Source organism: Thermothelomyces heterothallicus (assembly GCF_042370625.1).
Source record: "Thermothelomyces heterothallicus CBS 202.75 unplaced genomic scaffold P884_scaffold_6, whole genome shotgun sequence".
In the NCBI taxonomy this organism is placed as follows: Eukaryota; Fungi; Ascomycota; class Sordariomycetes; order Sordariales; family Chaetomiaceae; genus Thermothelomyces; species Thermothelomyces heterothallicus.
This window is the reverse complement of record NW_027192567.1, coordinates 1,400,269-1,428,218: the sequence shown is the minus strand read 5'-3', so window position 1 is coordinate 1,428,218 and position 27,950 is coordinate 1,400,269. Positions and strand designations below refer to the sequence as shown.

The 27,950-nt window shown below is 49.1% G+C and overlaps 7 protein-coding genes across 7 annotated transcripts; 2 read left to right on the top strand and 5 right to left on the bottom strand.

Moving 5' to 3' along the window:
* P884DRAFT_298436 (uncharacterized protein) lies at positions 1-1,590 on the top strand (the record flags this gene model as incomplete). Its single annotated transcript, XM_069444606.1, has 3 exons — positions 1-921; positions 995-1,303; positions 1,408-1,590. The coding sequence occupies 3 exons, from the start codon at positions 1-3 to the stop codon at positions 1,588-1,590; spliced, it is 1,413 nt and encodes a 470-aa protein (XP_069299520.1).
* Positions 1,475-2,330, top strand: P884DRAFT_257584 (uncharacterized protein). The gene has a single exon (XM_069441157.1). It carries the CDS (start codon positions 1,871-1,873, stop codon positions 2,171-2,173), a length of 303 nt encoding a protein of 100 aa, XP_069299519.1. The 5' UTR covers positions 1,475-1,870; the 3' UTR covers positions 2,174-2,330.
* A 783-nt stretch (positions 2,331-3,113) lies between these two features.
* P884DRAFT_116217 (uncharacterized protein) lies at positions 3,114-4,335 on the bottom strand. Its single transcript, XM_069437114.1, has one exon. It carries the CDS (start codon positions 4,081-4,083, stop codon positions 3,469-3,471), a length of 615 nt encoding a protein of 204 aa, XP_069299518.1. The 5' UTR covers positions 4,084-4,335; the 3' UTR covers positions 3,114-3,468.
* Positions 4,336-5,774: 1,439 nt separating this feature from the next.
* On the bottom strand, positions 5,775-6,366 carry P884DRAFT_116207 (uncharacterized protein). The gene has a single exon (XM_069437113.1). It carries the CDS (start codon positions 6,227-6,229, stop codon positions 5,924-5,926), a length of 306 nt encoding a protein of 101 aa, XP_069299517.1. The 5' UTR covers positions 6,230-6,366; the 3' UTR covers positions 5,775-5,923.
* Positions 6,367-8,103: 1,737 nt separating this feature from the next.
* P884DRAFT_268472 (glutamate-cysteine ligase-domain-containing protein) lies at positions 8,104-10,655 on the bottom strand (the record flags this gene model as incomplete). Its single annotated transcript, XM_069442202.1, has 7 exons — positions 8,104-9,189; positions 9,263-9,848; positions 9,904-10,029; positions 10,083-10,222; positions 10,282-10,347; positions 10,444-10,516; positions 10,645-10,655. The coding sequence occupies 7 exons, from the start codon at positions 10,653-10,655 to the stop codon at positions 8,104-8,106; spliced, it is 2,088 nt and encodes a 695-aa protein (XP_069299516.1).
* A 12,764-nt stretch (positions 10,656-23,419) lies between these two features.
* On the bottom strand, positions 23,420-26,359 carry P884DRAFT_268471 (uncharacterized protein; the record flags this gene model as incomplete). The annotated part of the gene is made up of 2 exons (XM_069442201.1): positions 23,420-26,004; positions 26,062-26,359. The coding sequence occupies 2 exons, from the start codon at positions 26,357-26,359 to the stop codon at positions 23,420-23,422; spliced, it is 2,883 nt and encodes a 960-aa protein (XP_069299515.1).
* Positions 26,360-26,389: 30 nt separating this feature from the next.
* Positions 26,390-27,523, bottom strand: P884DRAFT_116109 (uncharacterized protein). Its single transcript, XM_069437112.1, has one exon. The coding sequence runs from the start codon at positions 27,290-27,292 to the stop codon at positions 26,687-26,689; it is 606 nt and encodes a 201-aa protein (XP_069299514.1). The 5' UTR covers positions 27,293-27,523; the 3' UTR covers positions 26,390-26,686.
* Between the last annotated feature and the right edge of the window lie 427 nt (positions 27,524-27,950).

Genomic DNA, 27,950 nt, shown 5'->3' with positions numbered 1-27,950 from the left:
ATGGCCACGGCGTCATTGATCAGTCCCAACACTCCTTACCAACAACATCAACACCACAACTCGTTCAGCTCCGGCTACCCTTATTCGGCCCCCATCACAGGCATGCCGGGCATGATTTCGCCGGTCGAGCCCCGACGAACGTCAGCCGGCTCCGAGCCAGGCCATGCCCACCGCCAGTCATTGCCGTCCATCTCAGAGGTATTATCGGACAGGAAGCCGCTCGGATATGTCCCTCAGCCATCTTCAGCACCTGGCCACCCGGCTCCAGGTCTACCATCCTTCACATCCGCACCGCCGCCCCGACCACTTTCAGACATCATCACCCCAGACAAGAGCTCATCGCCAAGGGCGTTGCACCCAACGATATCAGCATATCCGCGCACCGAGCCCCTCCCTGCCTTTTCGGATCCCGCGCGACACGGGCTCTCGAGCCGGCCAATGCCTCCACCCTTGAACACCTTTACTGGTCAGCAACCGTCGCCTCCCGTAAAGTTCGAGCAGCTCGAGGCCGAACAGAGGCATGCTGAGGCCCAATCCCTCCGAGACGGCCACCGTCCGCCGCAGCCGCCGCCACCGACGCAGCAACCGCAGCAGCAGCAGCAGCAACAACAACAACAACAACAACAGCAACAACAACAACAGCAGCAGCAGCAGCAGCAGCAGCAACAACAACAACAACAACAACCGCCGCTCCCGGGTTTGTACCCGGAACCCGGAAGACTCCCAACTGGCCAGCTGCCCTTGTCGGCGTACCCGGTCTCTCCTCGGCCATCAGGGCCGCCGCTGTCATCGCCGTATGACGCACAGCGACCTCCCGCATATGCGGAGGAAGCCGAGTACGCGCATCATCGCCCTTCGGATTACAAGGCAAACTTCGACAAGCACTTCCAAATCAACGGCTACCAGGATGCTCTGCAGGCGGTAGGTTTCGCATGCCAACTGCGCAAGTGTGATTGAAAAAGGTAATGGGACTGACCTGAACTGCTCTACGTAGATCATGCGCTCCTGCCGCACAGGCTACAACTTCGCCGAAGCGTATGCCGCGGCGGCGCAGGAACAACAAGGCTCGCAACCGTTACCGTCTAGGATGCCGACCGAGAACGAAGTGAGCGAGCTTCTTAGCAGCCTCGTTTTCGCGCTCAAGAAGCTCGAAGACGTGCGGGACATGGTCCAGCAGAATCGGATCCAGAATGAGCGCGCGCGTGACAGCAACGGCCGCAGCCCAGAGACCGAGGACGTTCCGATGTACGGCGACGGGATGAAGCCGCCTTACACGATGCACGAAGTCAAGAAGCGCCGAGGGGTGAGTTTCTTTTCTTTTCAAACTTGTCCTGCCCCGAAAATCATACAAAGGGAAAAAAAAAAGGGGGGGGAATACACATGATGTTAACGATCCGTCCAAAACAGCGCGCCGCTCCTCCCGGCCGGTGCCACAGTTGCAACAGGGTGGACACCCCAGAATGGCGACGCGGTCCCGACGGCGCGAGGACGCTCTGTAACGCATGCGGCCTTCACTACGCGAAGCTGGAGCGCAAGCGCCAGCTCGACCAAAGATCCCTCCGGCCAAAACCCGCCGATGAGCGAAAGTAAACCCGACAGACAACTGGGGGTGACCTGAGAGGCGCGGCTGGTCATTCCACAAATTTCCTGCTCAAACCGCCTCCCGCGCCAAGCGACCGATATCCCCCCAAGAACAAGCCGATTTTGTCGCCGAGCGGCGTTTTGAGCTGCCGAGCCCCATTGCTTATCTTTCCCTTTATCTTTTATTTTCCTCAGCTATGTGTTCTTTTTTTTTCCTCTTACCTTTTTCATCAACGGTTCGGAATACCCAGGTCTAGACAGACTGGACCGTTATGCATCGGGTCGTTGTATGGCTCAGCAGCGGGGCGAGGGAGCTACAGTCGTATACTCATTTCAGCTTTTGTGTATATACCCCATACCCCGTCTTTCTTGCTTTTTCATTTGGAGCTGGCCAGCTACAGGTTCTGGAAACACACATGGAGTCTGCCATTCATCATTGTCGTTCTTCAAAGGGAGTTTCTTGGCTCTTTCTCATTGTTTCCTCTGTTTCCCGGCGATCGTTTGCCCTCGGGGAAAAGGGGGGGATATGTTTCTTTTTTTTGTTTCTCCGTGGACCCCATGGATAGACAGACGATTGGGGCCCAGAAGATAGGGAGGATTGGGAGGAAAGGAAAAGAGTACTACTGGAAGGAATCGGTACCTACATGCTCATGTACCGAGGAACATGTACATGGGAGGAAGAGAAGGAGTTGAGCAGGGTTGGACTACCAGTTCATCTCGAAAGCAAATACATACCACGTTTTACAAACAAACAGCAATGCTTTTTTAACGCCCCGCTGTGTCGAAGGATGTGGGAGATTCGCGGACTGGCCAAGCAGACAGCCCATGCCCGTGCAAAATCAAGGACGAAATGACCAACGCCGAAACCCCCCGGCCTGTCGGGGGTGCAGGCCGATGGGCATCCCAATTCCTTTTGGCTTGCGGCCCGTTGGGTGTCCACCTTCCCCCGCCAGCCTTCCCGTCCCTCCGACCGTCACGGCGCCCTTTGTACTAGTACGGTGGTTGTGGCCTCGGCACGGGGAGGGTCGGATATATAATAAAAGGTGCATGTCGATATGTACTTCGCACGTTCATACATAAGGTGCAGACTTACATTACATAGGTAAGGTTGGCATGTTTCGGTCCCGGCCCAATGAACGGGCCGGTCAAGGATGCCGGGCACCCTTCCATGTCTCGTTCCCCATGTTCACATGCTCTTGTTTTTCCTCGCTTGTGCATACACGTCCCCGTCGTGCAACGCGCGGAAGACGAATCCGGACCCCAAAACTCTGCTACTCTCTCTCTCTCTCTCTGCGCCGAGCTTGAGTAGTCATCGGACATGTCCCCGGCAGGAAAGAAAGAAAGAAGCAAAAAGAAAAGAAAAGAAAAAAGAAGAACGAATCAGGAATGGGTGTGTGCCTCGTGGTCCGTGTGCAGTCTGAAAACAACATAGAAGTTAAGAAACAAGAGGGGAAAGTGGAAGCGACGTAACACAAGATTGGTCGCCTCTTAGGCTACGCAGGTCCTGACGCTCTACCAAATGGTCTGCCAAGATGCAGAGACGAGAAACATACATAATTACATAACGCCGGACGCCGGACGCCGGACGCCGGACGCCCACTGGAAACTGAGACAAGACATGGCGCAGCACAACATAACATAAATGTTTACCTTTCCGTGTCCGAAGCGAGTACTCCGTACAGTGTATGGACCTCGCGGAGGTCAGGCCCTTGCTCCCTCGAAGATCACATTGGCACATATGACATGCGAGGTGAGATATCTCTGTTGTTTATCTGACCTTGGATCAGCATTCGACCATCGCTCACGCAGCCTCAGACAGATATCCTTTCTTTTGTACGGATACCTACGCATTGCGGACTGCTTCGGTTACGATTGCTCTAGTTGCGATTACCACGGACGGTGCTGGTTGTCGGTGCAAGACGTCTGAAGAATGCCGCCATTCGTGAGGGTGAGGTGCCCTTCATCTCCGCGGCCGTTTTCGATACGGCACCAGAAAGTGCCGGCGCTGCAACAGAGAGCGGCCACGGTGTTTAAAGGTTGAAAAAGCGCACCGTCCCACGATATGCCGGAGCCACGGCCAGTACTGCTGTCTCGACAAGGGATTAGATTGCGAAGACGGTAGGTTAGATGGGCAAGTATAGAAGCTTGTGCACAGGGTCCACAAAGGCGGCCGGTATTTCGAAGTCGACGGCTTCGGCAGCGAAAGCGCAGTGTCGGCCAGGACGTTTGGTGATACCGAACAAGCCGCTGGCGGGCGCCTGCAGAGCAATTACCCCTTTCCGCTTTGCTGCGAGGCCGGCCGGGGAGCCATTCCGGCTCGTTTCCAGGGCTGCGAGCGGGGGAGAGAGCTGGGAAAGGAAGAGGGCGGGGAGAGGAAAAAAAAGCATTACGAATCGGATTCCCTTGTAACGACCTGGACACCGCCGGACCGTGTTTTCTGCCCTTCGGCGGACCAAAAAGCCCCGTTAAAGGGTACAAACATGCACGGATGCGGAGCCACATAACGGTAACAACACGAGGCTGCTGCCGAGCGCGGGATCTCGATTCCTTCGAAGGCAACCTCGCGTGGTAATGGCCGGATCGAAAAGCTGGGGACCGAGATCTTACGCATCCAACGAGTTCCAATGGCAATCAGCACGAGGTTAATCGTGCTTCGCGCTTGCCCTGTAATTTGTATGTGCATACGCGCTGCGCTGTACTACTAGCCGTACAAGTGCAGAAAAGGGAAGGAATGCACTGTATCCTAAGCAGGAGGTATCGTTCTCGTGGCAGCCCTGCGGAGGGGCTAACGCCACTTAATAATGATGAGTATGTACTGGTTCCGGAAATAGAACTACACTACACCAGACAGAACTCGGCGTCGGGCTTGGAAAGTTCAAACAACTGTATGGCAGTCGGCACAGTGCATGACCGAACCGTTAACACTGGTCGGATCAGCGCCTTCCGGAGCTGAGCAGTTCAACCAACTGAACCATGATCACGCGTGATGATACGTAGTACGGTACAGGGGAGGTAGTGCAAGTCATCCATCCGTATTTACGGATGTACTGCGTGCTCCTGCGCTGGAGACCGCGGAATGATTGAACGGCCAACACATGATTCCAAGGATGGTAGGCCCGCAGCAGCCGATCGATCGAAATCTCAGAGCCCCTCATAGTTTTTGCCTCGTTTCCAGCAGCGGCGGGGCTGAACTCATCTCTACATAGTGTTTGTTACTGGACCGGTAGGACGGGAGCAAGTAATCATCCTCTCCGCTTACCAGTCGGCCGCGCCAATCGAGATTCAAGATTGAAAGAAGAGAAGCAAGCAGCATGGGGGCCTAGCAGGGGTAGCACGGATCTCGCAAACTTGCAACGAGATAAGCGAGCACGGTTTCCATCCGAAGCCAAGCCTCCCCGGTCACTGAGGTGACGTCACAACGCCATGAGTTCAGCACGCGACACTTAAGTTGTACAAGTACGGGTCCGGCGGCAAGCGCGCCCCTCACCCAAAACCCGTCACCCGGCAGATGGGATGATTCGATTCTGATCGAGCCAATGAGGTACTCAGGATGTGTGTGGACTCGGATGCCTGTGCGTCGGGGCTCTTGCAAGGCAACCGCACCTCGACCTCGCCAATGCAATGCATGTCTCTAGAGGCTCGCTTAGAGAACGCGCGCGCTGCGGGATTTCTGCTCCGCGTCCTGACGCACTGCGGCGACCTGGCGGCCACCAAATCGGGAACACATCCCCATGCAAGATTAGCCGGGCTGCGAGGCCAGGATTTCAAAAGCAAGCGGCGAGTCTTTCAGCTAATGTATTGATGCTGTTGAACATCCGTCCAGTACATACACTAATCCGTAGTGAGTAGTGGACGCCAGCCATCAGGAAACGCACGACGCAGGATTGCTCTCTTATTAATAACCACTCTACCCCGCCATCCCGACAACAGCTAGAACTAACTAACCCACCAATGGTACCGCTCGGACGGGACGCCGTGGATCGATAATTGTCGCACGCCCACATCCCATTCAATAGTTGCGGGCGCCACTCGAATTCCCCTCACCCCGCCCCGTGGAAAAGTGTTTTCAGGCAGAGAGTACGAAGTTGTGTCATCCGTGTAAGCGCTGGTGTAATTCAACTCTTGTGTACGGATGTAATAAGCGACATATTCTAGAAGACGTCTTTCTGTTGGCGCACCTGCTTCATGGGCGGGCGGATAGATTCTTGACCCCGAAGCCCGGCGACAAGTCATTTCTTCTGCCCGCATAGGGATACTTTCATATGCTAGTTCGCGTGCGAGCGGGCCATATGTTGCCGGGTTGCCATCATCTCCCGGATGGGCTCATGATCATCTTCATCCATTATCTTTCATCCATTCCCCCCCCCCCCCCCCTTCTCTTCTTCCCTCCCTTTGTCTGACCAACGACCCTTCCAGAGCCCCGGATGACTGCAGCTTGACAGGCAATGATGCTACCAATGCCAGCGCGAACGATACATCGCTCAGTTGGCCTGCTATTCTTCTTCCCATAGATGCCTTGCGGGAACGAGCTGGGCACCACCTCCTGCATGGCCAGCCCGGTTCGGGATGCTGTTTTCGTCTCCGCGAGACCGCCCTGTACTGCATGTCTCACATGCAAGTACATCCATACTAAAGAAGTACGACACATCCATGCCACCCTCACTTTACGGAACAGTGACCACAGACCAGGCGAGCATCAGGCAACGAGACACATAGCAAGAAGAAGCTGTCGGCAAAACAGCCACTTTTCATAACCGGGCTGCGGCTTTCGATCTGGTTTGATCTGTTGGTCGGTTGGTTGATCGGGCTGATCGGTTGGCCGGTCGGCCAGTTCGCTCGCTTTTTGGAGAGAGTGTGTGCGGCAAACATTTTGCGAGCCGGGGGCCCTGTGCAACACGGCACTGAAAGCTCACGGCGTCTGCATGTTTCTAAATGCTGGAGGTCCGTTTCGAGACGGGAGGGAGAGACGGGAGAGAAAGACCAACGAGTGGCGAATATACCCCCTCAAGAAGAGAGCTGACAGCTCCGGCGAGAGCGCACACGAGTCATTGCCCTCCCAGCATTCTGAGAAGCCAGAAAGGGGGGGAACACACATCCCGGCCCGTCATCGCGGACCACTTCCCCTCCACCCTAGTTTAAGCAAGCCGGGACGCTCTAGGAGGAAGGACAAGATAGGGGAAGAGGGCTCTCACACCCAGGTGTTGTATGTATGTACTTGCTATACAGAGCACATACACACATCACCCCTCCATCCGCACCTGCGTCCACCATCCGCAACTGTCAAACTTGTCGGCCCACACCGCATCCCGACCGCTGGCCGGGGGACCATGCTCCCTGCCCAGCAGCCCACAACGGGAGCAGCACGTAGAGTATCCGTACATACATGCTGTACTTGCGCCATGCACACACATTGCTGACCTCCACTCCTTCCTGACTGTGTACATTATCATACCAGGTCTATTCATCTCATTTGCGACGTGGCCCGTCAAAACGCGTCGAGCATAGGGACGGGCTATATTTGAACATCATGTACCTACCTACCTTTGTACTCGGCTGGTGGCCCCGTCTACTCACTCCGTTCCATACTCTCTCTCTCTCTCTCTCTGCCCGCGTCTCTCTCCGTTGTCGGTTCTCCACTACACATGATGAATCGCGAGTTCTCTCAGGGGAGTGGACGAAGTGCTGTATCTTGCCGGGTTAGCCCTGTCTCCCGCGGAAAAGCAACAAGATCGATCTCGCATGGGACGGCTGGCAACACAGATTGGGCAAACAAAGATGGAGGGGCGGGAGTAAAAGGGTTAAGGGGGAAGGGGAAGGTAGTAAAGAGGTGGTGTGCTTGCAAGGTTGGCATTGCATACGGGCGGGCTTGGGGGTTTAGTTGGGCAGGGTATCCTTGTATTTGCCTTCGATACTTACTGAGTATTGTACAAGAGAAAGATTTAAAGAGTTTTCATATATGGAGGAGGAGGAAGGGGGGGGTTTGTTTGCCCTCGTTCAAGTAGTAAAGGTAACCATACCGATGGAGTAATTATTGTCTATAGCTTGACCACTTTGGTCTTCACATTGCTGCTAGAACAGTGCATGCCCGAGAACTCTTCAAAACAACCATGAGCCTTTCCCTCATATTGTCAGCCATCGTTGGTCAGCATCTAGATGGATATTGTACATACGTGCCCAAACGAGAACTTATTTTAGAGAAGAAGAAGACGGAAAAGAAGAAGCGAAGCCCACACACCAGCTTGCCATAGGAGACAGAAAACAGCACACAAGATGCTGCAAGAAGAAGTAAGAGAAAAAGGGACAGGGTACCGCCACCGTGTGATATTCAAACCAGATATAATGCAGTGCAAGTCAGATCCAAAGTCAGCTGCGCCATTTCGCTTTGGTGTATGCATCGCCCGCTTCCCCTTGAGAACTCCTCGACATGTATATAGACTGTGACCTCTTCTGAAGCCCCCCCTTTCTCCGCTAGCTCTCTCCATATTTTTTCTCTCCTCACATCACGGACGACCGACAACACTCCTACCTCAACTCCCGCAAGAACCCCTCAACCTCGGGAACATCCCTAAACGCCTCGCCCCGCGCCTCCAACTCGCCCACCCGAATCACGGCCGCGACGAGATCCTTTGTGATCTTGTCTCCGACGACGCTATCTTTCTGATACTCTGGGTGTCTGGCCACAAACTGCCGGATCCACCTCGCGGCCGTCCAGAGCTCTCCGCTGGCGCGTTTCCGGATCAGATCGAGATACGTGGCCAGGCGGCAGCGCGTGTCGACGTCGACGTTGACCGAGTCAAGGTAGCTCTCGACAAGCGGGATAAGGCCGGGAAACTCGTCCTCTTCGTCCTTGTCAACGGCGTTGGTTTGCGAGCTAGGGTCATCACCGAGATTAGCGGCCGTGGCGGCCAGGGCGGCGGTGGCCTTGGCGTAGGCTGTGCCGTTGATGATCTCGTTGATGCTCATGAGGCGGTACTCGTTCTCGACGGGGCCGGTCGGCGTCGGTGGGCGGCTGGCCGCAGTGGACGGGGTCGAAGACCCCGAGGCCGAGCTGCGGGCAGCGCGGGTGGTCGGGAAGAGGTTGCGGCGGAAGTAGAACCTGCGAGTGAGAACGGCGTCACGGGCGTGGGCTGTCTGCATGTTCTCGTCCACCTTGGTGATCGGGATGTAGAAATTGAGGTTGTAGCTTAGGATCACGCGGGTGATGAGGACGATGAAGACCGCAAACGCGGCGTTTTCGAAGTCGGTGATCTGGACCTCCATGGACCGGAACTCGACGCGCCAACCAATGGTGTTGTCGGCCGGCGGCGGTTTGAAGCGCATGTGCTGCCAGTTGGTGCTTTGAATGTTCTCGAAGTGGTCCGTCTTGCTCAGGTCCAGCTCCTTCAGGTCCTCCGAGAAGATGACGATGGGGTCGCGAATGAAGAGATGGGCAAAGTGGGTGGCGAGCCTGTCGTCCATGCCGCCATCGAGGAGCTGCTGCTTGATGTCTTCGTCGATGACGAGATCCGGGTCGAGATACTCGGGCCGCAGCCGAGCGTCCTCCGAGATGTAGGTCGAGTTGGACGCGTAGCGAGACTTGGGTATCCGCCAGCGGTCGTTGACGAGAGGCTGCAAATCGCGAATCAGTTATCTATGCGATGGTTGAAGCGCCCTCCCTCCCTCAGTCAGGAAACTCGCTCACCTTTTCGCCCAACTCCTCGGGAGTCCGGTCATCCACCGCGTTGCTGATCTGGTTCCATCTCACATCCGTGTCCGCCAAGAAGCCTTTGTATATGGGCGTAGCCGCTGTCAGGGCAAGCAGGATGGGACCGAGCGGGCTGAGCTGGTCGTACATCTGCCTCCCCTCGGTCAAGTTCTTCGCCTGAAACGTAATCTGCAGGCAGCAACTGCCCATGCCGAAGGCCATAGCATCCATATGGATAAAGTTGTCCGGCGCAGCGCCGTTCCGCACGTCGTCATCCTCTGGCCACTGGTGTAGGTCGTAGTTGACCGTCGGATCCCGCCACGGCCAAGGTGTCTTCTCATCCCTGAAAACGGGAACGTTTACTTGGACCTTCCGGCCACGGCGCGAGCGAATGTTTGCTGCGAGCGTGGGGAAACGGATGTGAGGGTTGGCGATCTCGTCTGGTACGAATTGGGACCTCAGCTTGGGGCCGGAAACCGGATAGGAGGGATCAGTAAACACGCCCGGACTTCCCAGCCTCGGGAAGGTGGTCAACGTGATCGGATACTCATTGGGAAGCATGTGTTCTTTAGCAATCCTCCTCCTGTCGTACAGGGTTAGCTTGACCAGTCGTCTGATTACGAAGGATGAGGCGGTACCTCAACTTCATGTTTGGCTCAACCTCCAGGAGCTCCTTGAACTCTATCCCCCAAGGCTTGCCAGGGGTAGCCTCGAGCATGAACCTGCCAAATTCGGGGTGGAACACTGGAGGCGGTTGGCTGGTCCTGAAACATACTGTCAGTGTTGAGCCATGCCAGAAGGAAGCTGGCAGTCTTACTGTGGGCTGGAGCCATTCTGGCCATTGGCTTTCTCGGAGAGGTCCTTATCATGCTCTAAGGCCTCGAGAATGTCTGCTTGTTTCAGCGACAGCAGGACTTTAGGATCCTGCTCCGAGTACGACACAACCAAGTACTCGACCTATGGGCAAGCGATGGTGAGAAGGCGATTCGAACCGGATGGGTAGAGAAGAAACACACCTCGTCACCCCATAGCATAGCATCCGCCTCCTTACCCTTGGCTTTGTTCCATATCTCAAGTAGTTGCTACCTCGCGGGTTGATTGGTTAGTCACGGGATGGAGCGAGATCTCGGGGGATCTTCAGAGTATCGATGTAAGGTCGGATTCGGGATCCTTCTCACCTTGATACCCCAAGATCTGACCAGATTAGCCTGCTTCTTGGCATTCGGCCAATCGAGGGCCGTCCCTTTTGCTCTTCACGCGGGGAGTTAGTATGGCGTCATAGCAGGGGGGATGGTGCCATATTGCGGTAAACGAGTGGCCGACGTGGTACAGAGAGGGGAGGGGAAAAGGAAGGGGAGGGCTAGGGGAGGGACACGCACAATAGACCCATTGTGCCAGATAGATCCCTTCACCCAGCGTACGTAAACCTCGAGAGGGCTTGTACCCACAAGGCCTCGCCGGCAGTTTTGGGGGGGACGAATGCAGCTGAGTCTGAGAGGGCCGTGCGATATGTATGATGCTACCGATGCCCCTTTCCCGAGGCGGGATCAGAACCGGGGGCGGAAGTGGTGATAACCAAGCGTTTCCGGGTGCCGGGTTCGAGATCCAATGATTGATCGACAATCAGCAGAAGACAGCCAATTATGATAAGTGAAGTAAGAGTCAGTAAGTTGAGAAGGGGATGTCTGCCTGTTGTGCCGAGAGGATGCTATCGCGAGCAGCGCCGGGATTTGGCAGACTGGATGATGGCGAAAGTAGGCAAGAGGTGGCAAATCGACAAGATGTCGAGCGAGCTCGTGTTGTTCTCCTTTCCCCTCTTCCTATCACTCTGGCTCTGAGGTCTTTCACTCTTGTTCCCACGCGGGATCAAACCCGTGAGTGCACCCCACGTTGGTAGCCTCGCAGCCGCAGGGTTTCCTTGGCGCGCAGGCACGAATGAAAAGTGATGGTGGCGTCGACAGGGTCGCCAATGCGCAGGAGCAATCCAAAGCACGCAATCGCTCTCTGCTCAGACTGGACCAACGGTTTACGGCGTGGGGGGTTTTAAGCTGCAGGTCCCATGGCCGGTGAAAGTGAGATGTGCGTGGTGTGGATATATGTGTATGTGTGTGTGGTGTGTCAATATGCGTGATGTATACGTGTGTGCGTGCGTGTGTGTACCGACGTCGGCAGAGAGAAGAAACTATTCTTCTAAACTGGACGCTCAAGGCGTTATAAGTGGGTTGATGTTGCTCGTGGACGTCTGCTGTTCTTTGACGGCTCTGTCGGTTGTTGCTTGGGTTGCCGAAGGATACGCGGGGCACTTAGTAATGCTCGGGCTTTCCTTTCCAACCGCACCGCAGGGTAACGGGGCAAGGCACTGTATGTACACCAGGTATTTTGAGAACGGCCAGGGAAATTTTCGCAGCCGACCCAGGGCACCTTCCTTTGGCGGAGAATGAGATCCGATCGCGGGGGTTAATAAGAGAGAGAAAACACCCGACCCGACGGCGTGGGAAGATTTTCTTCAACCAACAACCCTGCCTCCATCAAGCTTTGCCTGTGGAACCGGGAGTTCTCGGTCCTCGGGAAGCGCCGCCAATTTTTTTTTCTGCCAGGGAGAACTTGTCCTGCTGTACGAAGTAGTGTAGTCCGTACTAAGTATTTCTCAGACAGGGCATAGTATGGCAAGGGCGCAAGAAAATTCCATCTTTCTCCCTTTCCCGTGCGGGGCCACCTCAACGGTCAGGCAGAAGGAAGGTTCCGCTTGAGAGCGGGCGTGGGGCGTTGGTGCTTAGAAATCCACATCCACTCCGACATGTCCCTTATGAGGCGCACTCACATGCCGCAGAAAACGTGCGCCCTTCGGCGTACGTGAGCGGTCGGATGCCTGCACGGATAGCGTCGGTGGTGTTGTTTCCTTGCGGGATGGGGAGGTTGATATGATCCATGACCCGATTCGAGAGCAACTTGGACTCTTTGAGCTATTTGCTCCGTGCTGCTGTGCAACAGTTTAACTTATGAACCCCGCGCCCCGCTCGCCCAGGAACGAGGAGGGGTGATGTCAAGACCCAGGTTGATAAGATAAGGTGTGGATGGTCTGTGCGTGCAATGTAGGTACTCAGTTACCCCTAACCCTGGCATTACAAGACATGATCCCCTGCCACAGAAGCGAAACCCAGCCCTTCACATACCCGGTGGTTAGTTGCTGACTAATTAGTTCAGGACTACCACCTGTCTCCCGACAGGTAGGGCCAAAACCCCCGGACATGCCAATATAGCCAGACACATCGCCACCAAATTTCCTATATAATCACGTCTTTACAAAAGGTACCATCAAGTTCAATTACCATCGTAATAACAGCCTTAAATAGCTATAAATAGTTTAATTGTAAACTAGGCTCTAAAAAGCTTAAAAACGTAGTAAAATTTAATTTTACCTGGTTACAACTAGTTAAATAATAGGTTATATAACTCGCCTTCGTCTCCCTCTCCCTCTATATTATACCCCCTATCCCTATTACTCTTAATGCTCTTAATTATAGTAGTACCTTCTCTTATACCTTCTCTTTTAGCCTCCTGGTGATAGTTATTATCTTCTATCCCTAGCGTTACTACTATAGACTTATAGGCTTATCGCTTCTTAAACCTCCTAATGTCCTTAATAATAGCTATATATAAAGACTCCTTCTTAACCCTAGATAGAGATAATAACTCGATATCCTCTTCCTACCTATCTTTACTATCTATAAAGTCAAATCTATTATCGTTATTATCATTAATTGATATTATAATTATACCGCTAATCTATATCCTAAGACGTTTAGGGGATAGGAGTTTGACTTCTAATAATAGCTTCTTAGCTAACTAGGGGATTAGGACTTCTTTTCTATCTCTAAAGTCGAAAAATACTAGTAGCTAACGCTCCTTTAGTAGAACCTAGAGAGGGTTATTATTATTAAGAGGAAGATAATCGTTCTTATTAGTCTTTTCTAGGAATTTGGTAAAGGTTATTATACAAAGGCGATACCTATTAGTACTAGGAATCTTATTCTCTAGGCGCCTTTTCTAGACTTTGTATTCCTCCCTATACTCTTATTTAATCTGCTTGATAGTAATATAAGTAGCTTTTTAGCTAGTATCTCGAATTACCTTAGTGCTCTTCTAAGCTTAGATCTCCTAAAACCGTTAAATCTGCCGGATAGTTATACTTATTATAACCTCTCCTATTAGCTTAATAAGTTAGCCTTATATTTTCTTAATAGATAGTATAGTTAGATAGGCTCTCTTATCCTTAGTAAAGTTATTTAGATATTTATATACTAGCTAACCCTTATTAACTATTAATATAATATCCTAAAAGTGTTCTTATATTAGTAAACTAAAAAGCTTAAGATACCGCTCTTAAATATAGTTAATACCTTTTTTTATATATACCTATCGCTTATTATTAGGAATCATTATAGGATATCTAACGCTTATATTAGATAATATTTTCTCCCTAATCTGGTCTATTATAATATATTAGTTTAGTAGAAAAAGACTAGTCTTTTTAAATCCTATTATAATATTTTGGTGTTTAAAACTAGTATCTTAGATTTCCTAGAATCCTCTAATAAAGTCTACCTAGGTAAACGTAAGATCGCCATTTTAAACTATCTACTAGAGATATCATTAATATACTTCCTTAAGATAATAAAAGACTCCTATATCTATTAGCTAGATAAAGTATATTAAATAGGGAGGGAAGAAGATAATAATAATATTAAATAAGAGGTAGTATTTATAAAGTTTAAGGTTATAATATCTTATAAAGTTATCTAGGATAAGTAATTAGTATATACGTTATAATATACTAGCCTTATAGCAACTATAGATAAGCGTATAATATTTTATTTAACTACCTTAAGGGAAGAAAGAGGAGAAAGTAAGTATAGGTACTAGAAGGGGTTCCATTTCCTAATATAGGGGGTATATATATACTCCGGTTAGGGTCCGGTTAGGCGTCAGGTTAGAGCCTAACCGGGTACTAAGCGCGTGCCCTATAAACGCCCTATGAACGTATATAGGTCCGGTCCGAAACCAGGTATAGCCTATTATCGATTAGCCCGGGTAGAGCCCGGGCCCGTGATATACCCCCCCTCTTTTTCTGGTCGGATACTTGGGTAGGTCTGCCTGGTATCACCGTGGTAACGGGTCCTACGCGTGCTAGTAGTCTGTATATACGGTCTAGCTTTGTTTAGATCTTATATAGGTCCTGGTCTTTGTTTTAATGCTATATAGGTCCTAGCCTTTGTTTAAGTTCGAAGTAGGGCCTGGTCTTTGTTTGGGTCCTATACGTGCTCCCCTAGCCTTACTCCCTAAACGTGTATAAATTCCTCCTCTCCCTCCCTCTAACTCCTACTTCTTCTCTTTTTATAATCTACGAATCCCTCCCTACCTACACTTAACCGTATACTATCCTACTACCTATACCTATATTATACCCCTAAATTTTTTTTTTTTTATTTAGAATGTCTACTGCCATCGGCTCGCTTGGTGGTAGTAATGGTAACTGCTATCCTAGTAGCGATAAGAACAAAGATTGTAGCGTAAGTTTTCCCTTTTATTTTCCTAACTATAGCCGCTATATGTATGTATTAGGTCCCTACTAACCGCTTAAATTTTAGTGTAAGAACTAGAACATTTCCCTTGGTAGGTTTGCTATTAAGGGTAACTCCTCTAATAAGGAGTTTAAACTCCTACCTAAGAAGATATAATACTATCTTAATTATATTTACTATATTCTAAGTAGTAATAATATTATATATATCCCTAATTATAGTATATCCTATATAATATACCGTTCTACCTATGATCCTTATATCTAGGACCTATAATTATAGGCGAACAATCTACATTTACGTATAGGTATCTATAAGATTATATATTATTATGACGAGGGTATAGCCCTAGAGACCCCCCCCTAGCTAAAGACTACGACCTATAGTATATATAAGGTAGTCCTTATACCTATGTTCGCTACCTTAGTATATTCCTTTACTATAATTATAGAGGCTATATAGGCTAACCGTTCCCCTGCCTAGCTTACCTTCTCCCCTGCCTAGGTTGCCTCCCCCTACTACTATAGTAACGACTAGGCCCTAGTTACCTACCCCTATACTCCCTCCTACTATAGTAATACCCTCCCTGCCGCCTCTAACCCTACCCCTACCCTATAAGCTACTAGGTAGCTTATATACCACGCTATAGTGTAAAATGATAATATACTACGCTAGATATAGCATATAAATAAGAATATATCGACTTTAGTCGATATTAACGCTACCCTTATTACCTATATCTTAGGTATACCCTTACCTATATCCTAGGCCTATTATACTACTACTATACGCCCTATACCTGTCCTTATTGACTTTAACTACGCCTATGCCTAACGTTCTAGCTCCCCGACCGAGTGTATACTATACCTAGTCTATAACCGTAAGGAGCCCGCCCTTGCGGTTCCTAAAGATATAGTAGAGGAGGAGGAGGAGGTTAAGTATTTAGGGGAGGATAAGGAGTAAGTACGTAGCGTATTATCATTATATATATTTATTTTATAATTAGTTAGGTTAGTACGTCTATAATACGGCTATTACCTATCCGCCCTAGGTTTACCCATATATATAGAAATTTCAGACCGTTTACTTATATATTCCCCTACGTTTCCTCTTTATAACTAGCCTATCATTTAGATATATATCCCCCTATTCCTATTCGAAGGTATCAAGCGCTTTGATGTTCTCTAAGTTTTCTAGTAGTTCCTAGGTTAGGGTATCGTATCCCTTCCATTTTACTAGTACGTTATAGCGGTTCCTTCTCCCCCTCGCGTTCCTAGCTATAAGGATCGTTTCTACCTTATATTCTTCTTATAGTAGTCTATCCTATAAGAGTTCTAATACTAGGCTAGGGTAAGTCTCTAATATACGTTATAAGGGGAGTAAGTTAGATATAGCACGCTTAACTAGATTAATATAGAAGGTAGGGTATAGGCCCTAGGGAACATCTAAAGTAATAGTTAGTAGTATTAGTACTACTACTACCTTATATTTAGCATTAACCTAGTTAAATTTCTAGCTTAGGCGGTTAGTTTTAATATTATATAAGGATAGCTATACTTTATCCCCTACCTTAAACCTTTTAACTAGACGTCAAGATCGATTAGCGTTCTCTTGCTAGCGCTACTATATATATACAATAGTAGCCTAGGTCTACTCTACGCCTTCTTTCAGGTAGTATAGGAAGTTAATAGCCCTCCCCTATAGGGTCAAAGCAGGAGCGTCTAAGAGGTTAGCAAATTAGATAGGACTTATATTGTAGCTATAGAGGAGGTAATTTACGCTCGTTCCGGTTACCGTTAAGTCTCGGTTATTAATTGTAAGCTAGTACACCAGAAGATGTTTAGGCTAATCATACTAGGCAAAGGAAACAATAGTCTATAGGATAGTCTATACTTCCTAGTTTATACATTCTATACCTCTATCTATCTAGGGGTAATAGGCTATTAATAGCAACTATTTGATCCTGACGATCTTATAGAGAGAAGTCTAGAATTAGCTAAGCTAGTCCGAGCCGCGGTCAGTAATAATCTATATCGAAAACCTATAAAACCGTTACTATATATCCTAGAACCAAAACGTACACGCTTCAGCCCCTATTAAAGATATAGCCTCGAGCTAGACGTATTTCGATAGCCGATCGGTGATCACTATAAGGTAACAGGGTAAGTTCTTATCTCGTGCTAGGAGGTCGACTATAAAGTTAATAGAAATCTGCTTCTAGAAGCGGTTAGTAATAGGTAGGGGTTAGAGGAGTCCTTGTCGTAGTTATCATAATACCTTAGCCCTCTGGCATATATGATAGTTCCTTGTAAACCGCTTTACATCGGAGGATATAAGATCCTAATAATAGTCCCGTTAGAGCATCTTAAATAACCTATTCCTCCCTAGGTAACCTAATATAGGAGAGTTATAAACTCGTTAGAAGATAGTAATAGTAAAGGGTTCCTATATAGGGAGCTAAAGTCTCCCCTGAAACTAAAGAGTACCTTATATACTTAGAGAACAGTCTATAATCTAGGTTTACGCTATATTTACCTCTTTAGGGAACTTCTAGGCCCTATCTTAGATAGCCTAGAGTTAATATATATAGTATTTGTCCTTAAGAACTCCCTTGTCCTAGAGGGACATAAGTAAGCTATCTATAAAAATATTACTCCCCTTAGGTAGGTAAGATATTTCTAGTGACTCTAAGGTAATAGAGGTATCTAATTAGATAGTAGGAAGAAGTTATATAGTATACTATATATCTTCGGGGAAGTCTTATTCGTAATAGGATAAGGCGTTAAGACGAGACACCTATAATCCGGGATAGTATCGGAGCTCGAAGTTAAAGTAAGAGAGTATCTTAGCCTATTAAGCTTATTGTTTACTAATCAGACAGGGCTAGGTAAAATATTTAAGGTTCTTATAGTTAGTTAGGATTTAGAAAGGGGCCGTAACACTATAAAGCTCTACTAACTAGGCCTTTAAGTAGGAGATAATTATAAGTAATTCCTTATCGTAGATCGTATAATTCCTTTTAGCTAGGGTTAACTTCGTAGAATAATAGGCTATAGGATATAAAACCCTATCTTCTCCCTGTTAAGAAAGGCATCTACTAAGGGCTGTCCCGGAATAGTCTACCTCGAGAACTATCTCCCTCTTAGGGTCCTATTATACTAGGATTAGCTCTAAGATAAAGGCTATCTTAAGGGCTTCGAAGGCCTCTTACTCCTCCTTTCCCTATCGAAACAGGGTATTCTTACGGGTTAACCGTATTAGGGGCGTGGTCATCTTAGAGAAGTTAGGGATAAAGTCACGGTAGAAGTTAGCAAACCCTAAGAAACTCCGTACTCCTCGAACTTTCTATAGTGCCTTCTAATCGCGGATAGCAATAAGCTTCTTAGGGTCGGGATAGACTTAGGTACTAGCCTTAATAATATAGCTAAGATATTTAACTTCTTTTATAGTAAATATATACTTCTTAAGGTTAAGAGCTAACCCTACCGCTTATAATCTCTAGAGAACTTCCCTAACTTATTTTATATAGTCCTTTCTACTACCTACTATATATACTAAGATATTATTAAGGTATATCGTTATAAAGTCTCCGAGTATTAGGCTAAGGGTATTATTAATATATTACTAGAAAGTTATAGGTATATCTACTAATCTAAAGGGGTAGATTAGCTACTTAAAGAGTCTAAACCGGGTCCGAAATACTATTAAATGCTTATCTCCCTCTATAATCTAGATATAGTAGAAGGCCGCCCTAACATTAAGCTTCGTAAACTACCAAGCCCTAGCTAAGGAGTAGAGAGTCTCCTTAATCAGTAGAAGTAGGTATCGATCCTACTTTATAATCTTATTTAGGGCCTAGTAGTCTATATAGAATCTCTATCCCCCGTCTACCTTCTTTACTAAAAGGACAAGAGCAACGGCCGAAGAGGAACTCGCCTAAATCTATCCCTTATCTAATAGATTAACGACCTATTTCCGGACCTCTAATAGGTAATCTTATAATATATTATAGAGGGGTCCCTAAGGGAGTTTAGGAATCTTCCTATCGGGACCCTCTTTTAACTTGATATAATAGTCGGTAGTATTATAGTAAGGAGGTAAACCGCTAGCCTTCTCCTTATTAAAGAGGTTAGCAAAGTTATAAAGCTCCTCTAGTAGAGTTACCTCTAGTTCTAAGTAACTACTCCCCTTTTCTCTTATACCCCTATCGAGTTTACGCCTCGATTTTAAGATAGTTATCATTTCCCAGATACTTATAACTAGGAAGGTATTAGAAGTCTTCCTTTTCTATACTCTCTAAACTAAGCCTATAAAAACTATACCTATAATTTAGGAGATTCCTATCTTTTTAGTCCGTAAAGAGACTTCCTAGATAAATAGTCCTAGTTATACCCCGATCTCTAGGATACTAGTACTTACGTCTAATCTAACCTTCTAATATTCTATCTATAGAAGGCCTAATATAACGTCCTATACTAGTCTAGAGACTATATAGAACGTAGCCTAACTCTCCTATCTATTAATATCTATTATAATATAGACTATTCGAGTAATCTTCTAGTTAGGATATACCCCTATTATAATACTAAGGGTATAAGGGGTTAGTAAACTAATTTACTTAAGTCTAAGCTTCTAATATATCCTTTTACTAATAATACTATAGCTAGAATATCTACTATCTACTTAAGCATTTATAAAGCTAATAGAGTTAAGGAAGACTAGAATAAGAAAAGGGGGTCTATCTATTCTCCTATTAATCTCTATAAACTCGCTTTCCTAGTAGTTATAGTCTTCTAGCCCCCTTACGAGACTTTGCTTAGGGGCTATTCTTTTCCCTGTTCCCTATCTTCCTCGTTAGACTAGTCACTATCCTCTCTCTCTTCCTTAGCCTCTAGGATATAAATATTAGCCTTTAGCTAGTTCTACTATACTAGTCTTCTAGTAGGAGCGTATTTATACTTAGTAATAAAGTAACCCTTCTATCCGTACTAGATATATACTCTAGCTGCCTATCATGCTATATATACCTCCTAACTAACCTATTTTACCCTTAGGGCGTCTCCTCTATATCCCTTTAGCTAGTCCTTACTAGGACCCTTCTTCTATAGGTTAGTTTATACCAAGTTAATACCCGTTATTAGTATATCCTTATTAATATCCTTCTCTCTCTATAGTTCGGAGGTTACCTATCGTCTTTATATCTACTAGTGTCTATTGCCTAGGTAGAGAGCCTCAAGGTCTATTATAATTTTATAGTATCTCTCTACTACCGCTATATAGTTATCCTAGGAAATTCCCTATCTAATAGCCATATACTTAAGTCTTAGAGAGAGGTATTATTATAGTTTAATTAGGCGTATCTTATCATTCTAAAGGAGACCGCCTACCTTCGAGAGTTTTACCTTAAACTAGATAATAAAGGTAAAGAACGGCTTATTATCTCTCTATTATAAGAACTCGAGCTCTAATAGGGCTACTATCTTCTTATAAGGGTTAGAAAAGACGCTCTTAAGGTATTAGAGAAACTAAGCTAGGTCGTATCTAATCTTTAGGCCTATGGTTTTATAATATACTATGACCTAGGTCTAAACCTATCACATTAGGTTTCTCTAGATAAAGACCTACTAATCGTAGTTAGAACCGATAAAGTCTCTATCTGCTATAAGGATATATTCTATTATACTCTTCTAGGCTATAAAAAGTTCCTTCTTACCGTCGAAAGGCTCCCTAGTTAGGAGGCGCTTCCTTTGAGGCTACTGTCTCTCTAGGGACATCTTAACCAAGTCAGGAGTTAGCATAGGCTAAGTCTAAGACGCCCGGAGGGAGTCAATCATAGTGTTCTGCTATACTACTACTACCTAAAGGGAGCAGACAAGTTCCTATAACTCCGCCAAGCTCGAAGGCGTATAAGTCTAGTGTTCTGCCATGACCATATCGTCAATCATTCGCTTAGGAAGGCTACTATCAATAAGAAGGTAGTTAAAATATAATATACTAGCCTTATAGTAACTATAGATAAGTGTATAATGTTTTATTTAACTACCTTAAGGGAAGAAAGAGGAGAAAGTAAGTACAGGTGCCAGAAGGGGTTCTGTTTCCTAATATAGGGGGTGTGTATATGCTCCGGTTAGGGTCCGGTTAGGTGTTGGGTTAGAGCCTAACCGGGTACTAAGCGCGTGCCCTACGAACGCCTTACGAACGTATGTGGGTCCGGTCCGAAACCGGGTATAGCCCGTTATCGATTAGCCTAGGTGGAGCCTGGGCCTGTGACATATGTTCTTCTAATGGTATAGATATATAGACCAAATCTTTAAGGGTAATATTATCTAGGTTGACAAAGTATATACTAAGAGTAGGATTATAGTTATAATGGTTATAACTAAACTATTCCTTAAAGCTTATACTATATTACTAGAACTTGGTATAGATAGTAAAGGAGTATTTATTAAAATGTTATATCTAATCTATTATAATCTTAGTATTATTAAATGCTATCTCTAACTTATAGAATTATATCTCCTTATTAAGACCTTTAATATCCTAATCTTCTAATAGCTACTATTTAAAGATATAGAATACTAGGATAATATTACTAATAGTATTTCTAGCGCTAATTATACTTATTAACTCTTAGTTATAAAGGTCTAAAATCTCTAGCTAATAAAATATTATAGTTAATATTCTAAACTAATACTTAGAAAAGAAGAAGATACTAACCTTCTTCTTCTTATCTATTTTAACTATCAAGATCTTAAACTACCTATTTAATAATATAAGTATATATCTAATCTTATCTATATTCTAATAGCTAGATACAATAATCTTAAAGCTTTCGATAGTATCCTTAAGCTTATTAAAGAACATCTCTAGTTCTTCTACCTACTACTCGGCCAAGAGTTAGTTTACTTTAACTAGTTTAAAGAATATCGGCTAAAACTATAGATAATCCTATTTCTAACACGACTACTAGTACTTGTTAATAGGAAGGTAGGGAGGATCGTAACGTACCCGTAAACGGTTAGTAACATCCTAGAGAAGATCTTTAGTAGCAAGAGAACTAGATTCGATGAGCCAATACGTATATCCTTCGAGGGCAGAATCTTCGTCGTTTTGAAGCGACCGAGGTCTTCTAACTACGTTACTACTAGTAGCTAGAAGTCTAGTATCTTTCAAAGACTTCAAGTGCCGGCTAACCTAGGTCTTTCTAGTCTTAAATAGCTAAGCCGTATACCGAATACTAGGTTGCTTTCTATAGGGTAAACGGCTGGTTCGGTGGCAAGCTTGAGCGGTAAGGAGCCATTTGGCGGCCTGTATACTAGCCGGTTCCTAGATTTGGTTAGTCAGAGGTATCGTATATAGGAGAGTAGGTTTAACTAGGCTTGTAGCAGTAGTTATGTCTTCGAGTATTAAACTGGTGCCAGCCTCTCCTGGCAGCAGTCACGCACCCCCAAGACCAAACCTCCGTCTGGTCAGATGGAGAGGAGCGTCGGCTCAAAGTGTCCAGTATATCCAAGCACTCGTGGGTACAGCAGACAAGTCCAGCCTCCTGGACAACGGTTGCGATGGACGCGGGGACGGCGACAACAATGCCCCTCTGGGCAGATGTAAAAGAGCCCACCTACGTGGGAAAAGGTGACCAAACTTACAAGTGAAAGAAGAATCTCATCATCATACAAATAATGATGCAATAGCAGTCCGTTGCTGTTACTGTTGATCCATTCTGTAAAAAACTGTCTGTCGTCCCTCCTTGTTGTTGTCCTTGGCACCTCCTAGATAGGCACCCCCTATTTATGTCTAGTGTACATACGACTTGTTCGGAACCGGAAAAACGAATCTGTAACCTGTGCCCCTCTGGTCACACCGAGAGGTTCCTACCCCAGTCCAGTATAGGGAGTTGGCTGGTAAAATTGGACACGGATTTGGACGCGTACCTGTCCGGCTATATTGGCATGTCCGGGGGTTTTGGCCCCACCTGTCGGGAGACAGGTGGTAGTCCTGAACTAATTAGTCAGCAACTAACTACCGGGTACATACAACAATTGTTCAAGTACATAAGTATGTCTTGTCTATACAGGATATGTACCAGGCTCGACATTGCGTGCTCTGTTCTACAGTCATAGCGTTCTAATCTAGCTCGTCCGCGGCCAAGACACCGCCGGGTATAGATCCCACAACCAACATCCCCAGACATTATTAACGCCGCAATAAATCACTCGACTTCTAGGGAAGCTTTCTCGGCCCTTTCCCAGTTCACCCGTAACTTCTCGAACCAGAACTCCGTATCGTGCAATTGTCAACCCAATCCTGAGTCTGACATTGTTTCCCGAATCTCAAACAGCGAGAACCCGGGAAGATGCTCATCTGAACCACGCCGTCTGTGATTCAGCAAGCAGGAAAAGTACGTAGAAAAAAGAAGAAAAAAAGAAAAAAAAAGAAAAGAAAAGAAAAGAAAAGTTAAGGAGGGAAAAAAGTTGGAAAAAAGGAGAGAGAACTTTTTTCCGGCGACATCACTTCGATCATGTCATCGCCCCGCCCGCTCCGTCGCCCACAGAAATAGACCGCCCCGTCCGCATCACCTCACGTTCAGGTACAGGTCCTCCCCTTTTCTCGTCGGGGTCAGTTCCGGCACCCAACCGGGCGTGATCGGCGGCGCCGGGCCGTGCTCCTCCGTCGTCTCCTCTCTCTTCCACCCGCTCTTCCCTCTCCGGCTGCCCGGCGCTCCGTCGCCGCCCGCCAACCCCTTGCCGTTGGCGTTGGGGAGGACGAGGGCCGCCGCCTTTTCAGCCCCGCGCCGCTTCGCGAGGAGGAGTGACGCTTGGCCCTGGCCCTGGCCCTTGCTCTGGCCCTGCCCCTCGCTCTGGTCCTGGCTTGAGCTCGAGAAAGCGCCCTCGGTCGTGACGCCGCCCTCCAGGGACTGTGGCGTGGCTGCCGGGGTCGGGAGGAGGCCCGGGCGCCGTTGTTGGTGCGAGGGTTGGGGCTGCTGCCTGGGCGTCCCATACCGTCCTAACGACGACGATGACGGTGATGCTGTGCTGCTCTCGCCGGGCAGTTCATACGGCGGCGTCGGCAGCGACGGCGGTTGGTGTTGTTGCCGCTGAGGCTGTCGCGAGCGCGACGGCTGGCCTCTTGCCTGCGGCGCCTCGTTCCAGTACGACGCCGGGTTCGCGACTTGTCGTTGACGCTGCCAGTAGCGGGCTTCTAATTCTGCGGCGGAGAGCGGCCCCCGACGGGCCTCGGGCGACCCTGTCCTTTGCCTGTCCTGGTTACCGCTCGCGGCGGGGCCGGGGCTCGGCGTGTTCCGCAGTCTCTCCGGCCTGTTGCTTCTCGATTGGGAAGCAGCCGGGGTGAAAGCTCCGAGCTTGACCATGGAGCCCATGCCCGTGGGGCTGGAACGTCCTGGGGGGTGCCAGACGTTGTACCGGTGTGCCGGAGGGAGTAGCTCGGATCCGGCTACCCTGTCGGGTGGAGGCTGCTGCTGCTGCTGCTGCTGCTGCTGCTTATCGTTGTGCTTGCGGATAGCGGGGTACTTGACGGGCGGCTTTCCCGGAGAAACCGGCGTCCGGGGTGACTCTGCCACCGGCGAGAGCTCCGCCTGACCTTCGTCTTCGATCATGTCCTCATCCTCTGCTGTGGACTCGATCGAGGTCGCCGATTCCTGCGACACCCGGCGGCCAAACCTCTGGGCAGAGCGCCGCTTGGTCTTGCCACCGGTCAAGTCCCTGCTCTCACGCACCGTCGCGAAATAGGTATCGATGGGCTGGCTGCTGGCTTGCGGCGATTCGCTCATGATAGTCTCAGCAGTCTGAGACAGTCTCGCAGACACGCTGGGACTCGATATCTGTGGCTCGCGGCGCTGGTCTTTGAACGAGATGGGGGACCCCAATCTCTGCCTACCTGGTTTTCGTGGGAGTCTGAGCGGGGAGACAACAGCATCGGGCGAAAACCCGCCATATGCGTCCCTGGCCCTTTCAGCCCTCGTCTTGTGCTCTGGACTTGGCAACTCAACCTCCACAGGCGCTGCGGGGACCTCCTGAATCGCCCGTTTTGTAGGCCCCGGCGCTCTGCTGGAGCTTCCCTGCCCGGGCTGCTTCGTCGAGGAGTTGCGGAGGATCCAGTTGCCTCCCTTGTCGGCATAGTAGACCGTCGTAGCCGATAGAGGATCCGACGTAGGAGGCCGCCATATGGCAGGTCCGGGAGCTGTGTCGCCCTCGCCGTCTTCGGCAAACTCGGTGACCACGCTGTCCCGCGAACTAACTGGCGCGCGGACCATCCGTTCTTGGCGCTTGGGTATGGCGAGGGTCAATGTCGGTTTCGGTGGGCTTCGTTGCGCCGTCGGTGCCATGGTCCCGGGTGCAGGGCTTAATCCAGCCTTCGGGACGCTTCGCGGAGGCGGCACTAGCTTGGGAACAGATACCGGACTAGGCTTCCGGGGAGGGGTTGGAGGTCGAGATACGGACAGGGCAGGAGCCTGAGCGGGCGACGATCGTGCAAGTCCACCGCCCCGGGCGGCTAGCGGAGAGATGGCGAGGCCAACTCCCGCTCGCGGCATGCCGGGCTGCCACCGCGGGTCTGCCGGATTCCGCTGCGGCTGGACCTGAAAGAGCGGACCAGTGATGTGAGGGACTCCGTGGCTGCTCCCCGGGCGGCTCTTCTTTCCAAAGCTCACCGATTCCCTGATATTGAAGAAGCCAGATTCCAAGTCGCTAAATCGCCTCCGCCGTATGCATCTAGCCAGCAACACGAGCAGAATGCCGAACGCGATGACAGCGGTGCTTCCGAGAACAATGCCGGCAATCTGGGAACTGCTAAGTTGCGAATGTCCATCTCTGACTCCAGAACCTGTCTCGGCTGTTTGTGTGGGGGATGCCAAGCCTGTTGCTGTTGTTGACGATGGCGCTGATGATGATGATGATGATGTTGTGGCTGTCGTGGAGCTCGGTTCGTCACCTGTCGGGAGCCTGACGGTCGGCGTCGGCATGCTGGTTGTTGTTCCCGTCGCCTCGTCCGTGCCCGTGGTCGTCGGATTTGCTGTTGGCACGATTAGAGGTCCTGTTCCTGATGAAGGCAGGACGAGGGTGGCCAAGATGGTCGAATGCGTCATTGATACAGCGTTTGACACTCCAATACACATATAGTATGCCGTCTCTTTTGCATCGCCTGTCCATGGTCAGCAGAGGCCCGCAAGGAGAAGAATTCTTCAGGAGATGAACTCACTCCCGCCGTCCTGTCCCTGGCAAGCCCCACGACTGCTTTCTGCCACGAGACACGATACCGCCCCTTCTCCGAGGGTGTACCCGAAGGTCCCCTGCTGCCGGCACAGGCACTGCAAGGAAGGTGAGTTTCCGCAGATATCGCTGTCGAAGTTGGCTGATATGAAGGACTGGAAGCATTTCTGCGCACACGGCGGCACAAAGTTGAGTATCTCGGCCGGGATATCGGCCGTCTGCGCGGCAGCTACGATGGGTAGTGTCGTCAAGGTAGCGAGGCATAGTAAGGATAGCCGGTATGCCATCCTCCGGAGCAACATCTGATTTGAGAAGGTCAGCCATTTGGGTCCATCGGCGCGTGGCCGCTCTGGAGCGCAGTGGTTGCTTGTCGAACCTCAGAAAAGTTTAGTCCATCTGCGCCCTCGAGATCCCGTCAAGTGATGTTGCTCCGCCTAGAACAGAGATCCTCAATGGGCCGGGAGAAGAGATCGGATGAGTAAATGTCGCGGACAAGACGAGGCAGGAAGCGCGATGGTGAAGTCCGGCCGCAGGGATGGCGTCGGCGGCTGAGACGAGCTGCGGACTCGACGAAGCGGCCGGCCTATTATCCTCAGCCCTAGATTATGAAAATATTAACGAGAGATGGCCAGCATCCCTGATATCGTAGTTTCTAGTAGTATTGAAAGCGAAAGGGCCGTCGCAATGGGGGGAAAAAAAACCAAAGAGAAGATGCGATTAGGTTTGTGTTGGTCTCGAAAACACCAAACCGCAGGGAACAAACTACACGGATGGGATGCGAGACAAGGAACAAAACAATCCCGATGGAACACTGGAATTGAGAGGAACAAGATGCAACCACAAAGGACAAAAGGAAAAGAAAGGGGGCAAGATGCGTGACGAAGCGTAGAAAGGATGGAGATGGCCTTCCACGGCGGCCATGTGCTGCGTTTTTCCTCTTGCCGCCCACCTCGGTCACCACTGGCTCGGGCGACATATCGGCCCTGCGCTTCATGGCACAGCTTTTTGCCCATCGCAACCATACATTCTCGGGCATGTCTGCGCCCCCCCTGCCACCAAGTCTGCATATCCGGGGAACCAAACCGCGTCCCTGCTGCGTCAGTTCCGTCCCCAGAAAGAGACAAAAAGCCACACAAGGTCCACGCCACCCGCGTGGAACCGTCCCATGTGCGGATTACTTGAACGCGACAGGACGGGCCTGGAAATGATAGAATCGGCATCGGCAGCGATCTCGTCCGATCGTGTGCGGCACATCATGGGGCGATCGACCGCGCCATTGGTCATTGGTCAGAGAGGCTCATATTGCTACCCAGAGCCCCGTCGCTCGGATTGGCTCAGACCGGGGCGAAGAGCGTGTGGCGGCGGTTCGCTGCACCAGGACACCATCGGCGGCTCTAAAATGGGCCTCTTGCAGCCAGCTGCGCGCAGTTACACGGAACCGAATAGTCATGTAACCGGCTGTGGGGACTCCGGAGGCGATGAGCACGGGAGCCGCTGGCGGTGCGCGCGCTTGGGCCGGCGCCTAAATCGAGAACTTAGAAGGCAGTGCAGGATCCAGATTGGTCATTGGGCTCCAAGGAAAGGCAGGCCTAGTAGCGCGGTCACGTGAAAATGCTTAGCACTGCCGCCAATCGCATGGGTGCAACGCATGGATGCACTCACTCCCAGGTCGAGGCGTTGGGAACTTTCGACCTTCCGTCATCTAGATGCAATATTCAGTTCTAGATCGCTTGGAGACAGATGAATCAATTAATTGGAGACGTCTTTCGAGGGGAAGCGACTGAAAATGGAACGCTGCATACCACGTTCAAGGTTTAGTTATTGAAAAAAAAAAAAAAAAAAAGATCGATCGACCCTGTGCCTCGACGTTGCGGTAGG